At 36.8% G+C, this 9,338-nt stretch overlaps 1 protein-coding gene across 3 annotated transcripts in view; it reads right to left on the bottom strand.

Moving 5' to 3' along the window:
• LOC110106407 (protein PHLOEM PROTEIN 2-LIKE A10) overlaps positions 1-9,133 on the bottom strand; it is a 22,886-nt gene extending 13,753 nt beyond the window's left edge. For all 3 annotated transcript variants that reach the window (XM_028700891.1, XM_020836309.2, XM_020836311.2), the window contains exon 1: positions 7,635-9,133. In XM_028700891.1, coding sequence (XP_028556724.1) covers positions 7,727-8,896 — 1,170 coding nt within the window. In that variant the 5' untranslated portion in view covers positions 8,897-9,133 and the 3' untranslated portion in view covers positions 7,635-7,726. The remainder of the gene's footprint in view (positions 1-7,634) is intronic.
• Between the last annotated feature and the right edge of the window lie 205 nt (positions 9,134-9,338).

Here is a 9,338-nt window from a genome sequence, read left to right as displayed (position 1 = left end):
CCGCACGCACGCATGATCCACGATAGCTTTTTAGGAAGCTTTTTTGAGGGTTTTGAGAGGGAAATTTGAATGTAGGGACTGTTTAGGAATTTCCTTTTGATTTGTATGCATTAAATAGTTTGTTTTCCTAGGGTTTGGGCATCTGGAATTTGGCTGAAATTTGAGATCTCTTAGATTTAGGTTTCTTTGGGCTCTAGCGGCGTCTAGAGATTTGGGAGAGATCGATCCTCCTCTCGAATTGAGGATCAATTGTATCTTTGCTATTTTCCTTGCAACTACTAGTAAAATACAAGTCTTTTCTCTGATTTTTCTGCAGTTTTTCCCTGCTTTCCTACTGTTTTTCTGCTGTGGACAGCAGTTTTACATTGGATCTACTTGGTTTTGGTGAGAAACACTTGGAAATCCAAGTGTTTCCTATCAAGTTCTCGCAAAATCTGCACTATAGTTGTTTTTATTTTCTAAAATCCAGACGTTTTCTGGATTTATAGTGGTTGTTTCATATCAAATTGATATCAGAGCAGTTTTTGGGACCTTTGGTGGGCTGTTTTGGTGAATTTCAGCGGTTGTTATTGGGATTTTGAAGAAAAAAAATGTTGTTTTTGAAGGTTGAAGTCCATATTTTTATTTCTACAAAAATCTGGGATCAATGTCGGCCAAGAAAATGGATGCATTGGAGAAATGCCTCGAAGTGGAGATTGGACAAATGAAATCTGAAATTTCATATCTCCAAACTCAAGTTTCAGATTTAAAAAAGGATGTTTCAGCCATCCATGATAAATTCGATTCGAAATTTTCCATCCTTGAGGAGATGTTGAAGAAAGTGCTCGATGACCAAACCAAAATATCATCATTTGAGGTGTGGGAAGGTGCCGACAACCGCAGAAGTTGGGAAAATCCGAAGCCAACTAGATAAAAGAAAGATTAAGAGGTGGAGATTTTGGAGGAAACAAAAAAAATGCCTCCCCTAAGACCTATCCCTAAAGAGGAGTCTGGTAGAGGGTATGTGGAGAGATGTGAGGGGGTTGAGCATGAGTGGATGATAGGAAATACTTAAGTTCGCAAGTAACCTAATGCAAAATACTTGATATTGGAAGTTATGAGTCTATTTATGAGATATTGGAAGTAGATTTGTAGATATGAGTCTATTTGTGAGATATTGGAAGTGGATTTGTAGATGATAGGAAATACTTAAGTTCGCAAGTAACTCTAATGGAAAATACTTGAGTTTGCAAGCAAACTTAACAATAATTGGTAAAAACAGCGATAAAAACTCAAGAATTTTGATGAAAACAATCCAAAACAGTATGTATTATAGGAATCAAATCAAAGCAAGCACAAATCAAAGATACAAATGATCCTCAAATTATTCTGTGCGGAGTTATAAAAATGCGCCAGGTCATCTCATTGGTGGGTACCCAGCTCGGTACCCGCACTCGGTACCACTGGGTACCCAGTGCTTAACCGGACGGTTCTCCCGTCCGGTCTCTATACATAATAAAAGCTCCTCAATTTGGGAGGAGGATTGTTCTCTCCCAATCTCTAGACGATGAGTCTAGAGCCCAAGACATCAAAGAGAACTCAAAGAGAAACAATAATCAAGCATGTCCTAACCCAAGCCTCTGATGCTCTTTAAATACATATCTTCCTAATAAAAGCTTCCTAACATAAAACCAAATTCAAAATAACCTCCATATGCTTTAGCCGCCCCCTTCCCTCTCTCTATTTGCCACCCTAGAGGGGAGGGGAGGGGGTGGGGGACACATGCTTGGGCGGCAATTTCTAAGGAGGTGGCTTAGCCAGCCTCCTATAAAAGTGAACCGGCCTCAGTAAGGCCAGTTTGGTCAGTTCAGGGAGAACCGTAACAGTAGATTTTTCCTTTAGGTAGTCTTGGGTAGCTTCCTTTGGTAATCTTGCTGGATTCATTTAAATTGTATTTATTTTCTCTTTATTTTATTAATTTATAAATAAAATCTCAAATTTTCATATTTCTACTATAAATATCACCCCAACTCCCTTTGCATAAACTTTTGGCTTACCACTCCTCTCCATGTGATCAAAGAATATGCCATGCATAACCACCTCCATGCTTTGCAAGTTGTAATGTAATTTGTTTGAATTCATTCATATGTAAATTTTAATTTTGAATGGATAACAATGTTTTCTTCTATTACTTCTTGATCATTCTAAATGATTTTTTGATATTTTTTTGCTCTTTATACTTTTAAATCTTCTATTCCATAGTCAATCATATATTTAACTGTGCCTTAGCTTTTAATAGAATAAATATTCTTTGGTTGTCAACAATAATTCCTCTCTATCTTGGTTATTGATGGAAATATGTTAATTATAACTTGTTTATGGGCAACTTAAAATTTCTTGGTTATTGGCAAAATAAAATAATTATGCTTCGGTTGTCAAAAGTGGTTAGGTAGTTGTGCATTGACTGTTGCCAATGGAGTAGTAATACTTCTTGCTTTTGGCAGGTCTCAAAGATGTTCAACTTTTGTGGGATATTAGAAGAAAATTATTTGTAATGTTATAGTATGTAAATGAAAAGATGGCTTTAATTGTAAGAGATCTTAAAGTTTTCTTAATAAGAAATGATGAAGTAACATATTACATGAATATTCTAATCATGAATATTGATAACAAAAGATATCAATCCGAATAAAAATGCCCCCTCCCTTCGTTGGTTAGGACTTAGTTGTTTGATCACAAAAGCCATGTAACACCCTTCTCAACTCATGCATGTCAGCATACTTGTATGTAATCAAGCACAGGTTAGCACTTCAAGAGTAAAATAATTTGAAATCGGTGGAAGTTCCAGTTCTTAGGATTGGCACTTCATCACTTATTTTATAGTTTGTAAGCATCCTTTTCAACTTTCCTTTAAGGTCCATATCATAGTGCTTTTTGGAGACTGCTGTCTTCTTAAGAACCATATCACCTATATCTAATCTTCATGAAGTGAGCAGTTGTAGTCACCTCTCAAGAACTCTACATGAGAAAGACCACCGGATTTGTTGTTGCTAACTCTTAGCTCTCCAACCAAGCCTTCAACAAAGCTTGCAGCCTCGCTATCCTTCAATCACTACCTCGCCACCCACCAGTCTCTGATAGCTCATCAATGATCTCCTTTACCAGTCTCCGTTAGCTAATCAATGATCTCCTTCACCCAGCATAATCGTAGGACATCAAACAACTCAGCAACCATTAGCCAGTGAAGGAGTCGCAAGCACTAATCTCTTGATCCTCTAAGATATATCTTTCATGTGCTAATTGCATCTCCTTTTATAGACTTGCAAAGAAATAGGCAGGGTAATAGATGGCGAATGAACCTGATCATTAGTTTGGTAGCAAATTTTTACTAGACATCTGAATACAATATTGGCCAAATCTCCTTCCAAATCATATAAAAGATTTTGGAGATTTTATCTTAACCTTAAGATAAAGGTTATTGAGGCAATTAAATCCCATTTGTTGGGGTTGGAAGTAAATCACGCAACGAAACAAACAAGAAAATAGAAATGCAGCGGAAAGTAAAGAACACCAGGATTTAACATGGAAAAATCCGAAAGCGGGAAAAAACCACAAAGCCACACCACATCAAGAAATCAATATGAAAATTGGGAGAAATTTATACAAATCCCTCTTCTCTCTCGCTCTCTCCTTGCTTCTCTTCTTTCTTATACTATTTTTACACAAGAATAAACAAAGAGATACTGTATATACCAACAAGGGACGCTGCCTTAAGAAAAACTATCTAGTCGGCCTCGTAGCGCTGCGGTGCCAATTTGGAGCATCGTGGCACTAAACACTATGCCTCTAGTCTGCCTGACAACGCCACAGAGCCATATCTTAAGCGTTGCCGCACTATGCACTCTGTCTTTTCTCCAAATAAACTATGCAGTGCTAGTATAATAATTAGATTTTTTTAAATGATTTTTTTTTAATGAAAATCTGAATTTCAGTATCGTGCCTTGTCGAAAAAGAGAGGGGGAAGAGAGAGAATGTTGTTTGAGCATTTTTCATCTGTCAATTTTATTCAGAGATCTCTTCTATTTGTTGAAAGTAATACAAATTTCATTTTAGTTTTCAATCATTTTAATTATTATATAGATTTTCTTATAATAAATAGAATTGATTATTTCATACTGCATTTTAATTGTGGCATCTGCATAAGCAAGAAAGGTCGGCTATTAACACTATAAAATGGGTTGGCTGTTAAAACATAATACCCTGCGCAAGAGGGTGGGCCGACGGGCTTTCCTTTAAAGATAATTTGTGGTGTTATTGATGTAGAATAGAGCTAGAAACTTGAAATTAATTCCAGATTTAGGGATAGATTAAGGAAAGGACAATAATTCATAAATTCGGGAATTAATTCCAGTAGTTAGATAAGAAATTCGGAGTTAATTGATGCTTAGGTGGCTAGAGAAATTAAAGCAAGAATCAATTTGGATTGATGCATGTTAAATGGTTGCTGCAATTGGGGTGGTTAATTGGGGGGAATTAATTAAGAGGGGAGAAAGGGGTCCGGCCAAGAGAAAGGGAGGGGGGTTGTCAATTCAATGAATGTGTCTAGGTGCAATGAATATTAAAATTAGATTTATTTCCAATTCAATTTCATATTTTAATCAATCCAAGATTGAAAGGGGGTTCCTAAAATATGTTAATTAATTTAAGAAAGGATTTGAATTTCAAATTTAGTTGAATTTGAATTCAAAATTTTTCCAAATTAATATCAAACTAATTTAGGAAAAAGGGAAATTAAGGAGGGAAAGGGACTAGGGGCCGGTCATGCAAGAGGGAACTTGATTGGGGATTTGAAATCCTTCTCAAACATAGGACATTAATTAAGGAAAGAGGATTAAGGGAGAATCTCTAATTAATGTCAGATTGGGGAGATTTCCAAAACAAGTCAACTTATTTTAGGAAAGAATTCAAATTCAAATAATTTTGAATTTTGAATTTTGAATTTCGAAAACTTTCCAAGTTTAGAATGGACCAAAATAAGAAGTTATTCAATACCTAAATTTGAACAATTTTTTTGAGGCAAAGGTGGAAGGGGAGAGGCCAACGGCTTGAGGAAAAGAGGTGGGTTTGGCTGGTGATTTGGGGAGAAGAAAGGGCGTGTTTACCGACGGCTTGGAGGATGAAGAGGGTTTGGACGGGGTAGGGAAAGAGAAGGGGAAATAGGCCGATGGCTTGTGGGGTTGGGGAAGATTTTGGTCGGCGGATAGGAGGGAAAGGGAGTTTAGAAGAGATAAAACCATGAACCCGGACGCTTCATGCCGTTGGTGGGTGATGCGTTGCCCTTCACCTAGGGACTTCACACCACGAGCTCGGACTTTCCTGTTCCTAGTGGGTATTGCATTGCCCTCACATAGGGACTTCCACTCTCATCACTCTCAAGAACAAAGTGCAGAAATTTTCTTCATAATAATCCATTAACCATTACAAGAAAGGAGGAGGCTATAAGTAGCCTAAAATACATAACAAAAGACGGTGCCCATGGGGTCACTAACACCTACTCCCTCAAGTGATGCTACAAATGGAAAATGCATAAATAAATAAAAATATAAATAATAACTTAAAATAAAATGGTGCGATCAAGGCCGTCGATCTTCATCTCCTCCTCTGATAAGCTTTCACGGTCGGATGTCTGTATCAGTTATCCTATTTGTAGCTTGTAACAGATGACCGATTATGCCGACGGATAGAGAGTGATGACTTTTTATTGATTTAATGAAGCTACGTTTAATGATAATTGATTAATTGAATATGATAATTGATCAATTGGATAACTGATAATTAATATGACTGATAACCAACTAAGAATCAGTTAGGGTAAAAAATGTTGAAAACATCACATTAAATCTAGATGTCCTGTCTTGTTAAATCATATACTGATACATTCATATATTAATAGCATTGATGATTGACATATACATTAATATCATTGACAATATTAGATATATTAATAATACATAAATAGATGATGCATATAAAATGATAAGATAGATTCTTTTAGTGATTTATGAATAATTTTTGCACTGTTGTTTTACTGATTTATTGAATTTTATACCAATTATTAATTTTTAGATTCATTGTAATGATTTCTTACTTTTATTATTAATCATTTTGAATTTTATTGATAATATTTTGTCATTAACTACATTGATTGCTATTGATTATATTAAACTAAGCATATCATATTGATTTTTTAGTTTTTGTATTAAAATCTTTAGTGAGTTTTGGATTACAGTTGGGCTTTTGAGCTCGTTATATAAATTTTTAATGATTTCAGGTCAGGGAATTGGTCATGACCAGTTTGAGTGAGATTGTCAGAGATCATCAGATTTTTTTTAAATTGTGTTATGTATTTTTTTAATTTTTTTGTAGAGTGATCTCTCGATTAGTGTAAATGACATTTTGGGTGATTAAATAGTAAAATATAACTATGTATATGATTTTAGTTGGTTATTATTTATATTAATGTTTTATAGAAATTATGGTATATTCTTAAAATGATAAATAGACAATTCCGTCAAATTTGATTCTGGGGCAATTAACTATTGTGAAACCCTTTAAGTAAAATAAACTAAACTCTTAAACATCAATGCACTTTTTGGTGTAATTATTGAAATTTCATTTAAAAAAACATCGTAGTTAAGCATGTTCATCCTAGAGTAATTCTATAATGAGTAATCTACTAGTAAGTTACACCAACATGACAAAACTGTGAGGCTCTTAGGCCAAAGCGGAAAATATCTTGATAGTTAAGAGTTTAAGTTGTTACAAATGGTATCAGAGCAATACACCAGTCGAAAGATGAAATTAAGTGTCATACAAGACAAAGTGCTACGCCATAGAAGTCACCTCTTAAACCTTGTATGGAACAAAGTGCTACATGATGGGAGCCACCACTTGAACTTGTAGGGGTCATTTCTAGAATCCTATCTGCCTAATAGATGATTATGGGATAAAGATGCTGACGAGTACGTTAGTTACTTAAGTGTGTGAGATTGTAAAACCCCTTAAGTAAAGAAGCTAAACTCTTAAGCATCGAAGTGTCTTTTGGTGTAATGGTTAGAATTTCATTTAAGAAACTCTGCAATTAAGCGTGCTCATCCCAAAGCAATTCTGAGATAAATGACCTACTGGAAAGTTACACTAGCATGAAAAAACTGTGAGGCTCTTAGCCCAAAGCAAAAAATAGCTTGATAATTAAGAGTTTGGGATGTTATAGCTAGGGCGCTTGGGTACATAGCGCTATGACATTGTACCAAAAAAAATTGTGTGCAAGCACCCTCCAGCAAACACAACAAACTGAGCTGAGATTCATGGTGACAATGCAACCCGATTGATCAACACAATCATATTCCACACAAACAACACAATTTCACAACAAGAAACAGTCATAGAACACAGAGCTAGCAAAGAACTCAACAATAAGATCTATAAACTCCATTTATCATAATATATAGTTTTAGATTTAGCAATTCAATTAATTGCATCATTATTTTAATTAAAAAAATGTTTCTATATTTGCACTCACATTTGCAACAACTTCTAAGAGCATAAATTATATAAAGGAGGGGAAAAAAAGCTACAATGGAAATCATCCACACCTTTGCGTAAAACTTTCATTGAATGAACACTTCTAAGAAGCATCGTGTCAAAAATAAATGCTCAGCTGCATAGTGACATGATCACTTGCAAATTACGCAGCCAACAAAATTCTCTTTCCACCTGCAATGTCCAGGCAGAGTGCAATACATAAACTGAAAGCAAGCATAGCCTTGGAGCACAAGTACCTCATCACATCCATGCCCCTTTCGACAACTTTCTCACTAACAACATTCATACTCCTCTTCATACCATCTTGTAGATTCCACATGACAAATTTAACAAAAGATCTCACAGACTCAAATGTCACTCTACCAGTCACATCAAGAACAAACTGTCTATTGCTCGGAACTGCTAAAACTGATGAAACCTGCTCAACCCATCCACTACTATACTTGCTCTTGATATCACCAGAACTCTTCAAACTTTGAAACAAACCAAATTGGTTGAGATCGTTCCTACTAGTCATCGATGAACTTGACTTTGAACGGCTCAGCACCCCATGAGAAGTCTTTACAACTGTTTCCACAGCACCATTGCAAACAGAAACCAAGATGTCCTTGACCTTAGCCTCGTGTCTGGGGTTTGTGAGGCCGGAGAACAAGACTTCATAAGTGTTGACGTCCATAGTCTTGTCCAGGTAAACAGACACAGCAGTTCTCACAAAAAGCTGAATGCTGCTGGCAATCAGCTCCCTACACTTGTCCGTGCACATCAAATTGACCCAAGCTGGCACATCGCAAGAATCAATTGCATCTCCTCTGCAATATAAGGCCATCACCATGCTCCTTGCGAAACTTCCGACCACCACCGAGGCAAAACCGGATCCTTTATCAGAGAAAAGCTTGTCGAGAAGCCTATCAGAGAAGCTTGAGCTGGTCTGAGCTTCTGTTACAGGAGAATCCGATGCAGTGTGAAGCCCTCGAATGACTCCGACTGCTAGGGCATCGGAAAGTCTAGAAATTGATGTTGAAAACTCATCGGATCGCGCGACTTTAGCGAGTTGCTTGAGGCTTAGGGGGATCTCGTCGGAATCGGACCGGAGGAAGTGTTTAAGATCGGAAGTTAGGAGACTGACGGCGTCGGCTGAAGAGGAGATAGCCTCCGCAACGGAGAAGAGGGCCGTGAAGAGCTTGACGAGCTTCCGGCGTTTTGCTGAGACAGAAGGGAGGTGATAGAATCTGTAGGCACCGTAGCCGGAGATCCCAGCGGCGGCGAGGACGAAGATCCATCGCCGTCGGCTGGCGGTTAGAGCAGGGGCCATCGGCGGGACCACCTAGAGTTTTGGGGATGGTATTGAGACGAAATACCAGGTGAGCCAGTTGTGGAGATGAATGGAAAAGGAGGGATTTTTGGTAAGTGGAAGTGGAAATTATGGGTAAGGAAGCTGAAAGTAGATGGTTATGGGTCGCTACGAGGACCCGAATGGAAAGACCACGGATGCTTCCCGCGAAGAAGAGGGAGTCGTCTTCAGCGCGAATTGAAATGAAGATACATGTTCTTCAACCTTGTTTTAAATTGGGCAATTGCATGCATAACACTCCATTTTTTGTTATTTACAATATTAATATATTTTTTAAAATAATTTTTAATTTTTCGACTAAATATTTGATTTATAATAAATTTTTAAATCGAAATTTTTTCCTTTTATCAAATTCTGATTGTTTTGATCTAAATATACTAATTTAATCATTCAAAAAAAAGAT

Source organism: Dendrobium catenatum, unplaced genomic scaffold (genome assembly GCF_001605985.2).
Source record: "Dendrobium catenatum unplaced genomic scaffold, ASM160598v2 fragScaff_scaffold_1608, whole genome shotgun sequence".
NCBI classification, from domain to species: Eukaryota; Viridiplantae; Streptophyta; class Magnoliopsida; order Asparagales; family Orchidaceae; genus Dendrobium; species Dendrobium catenatum.
This window is presented reverse-complemented; position numbering and strand designations above follow the sequence as displayed.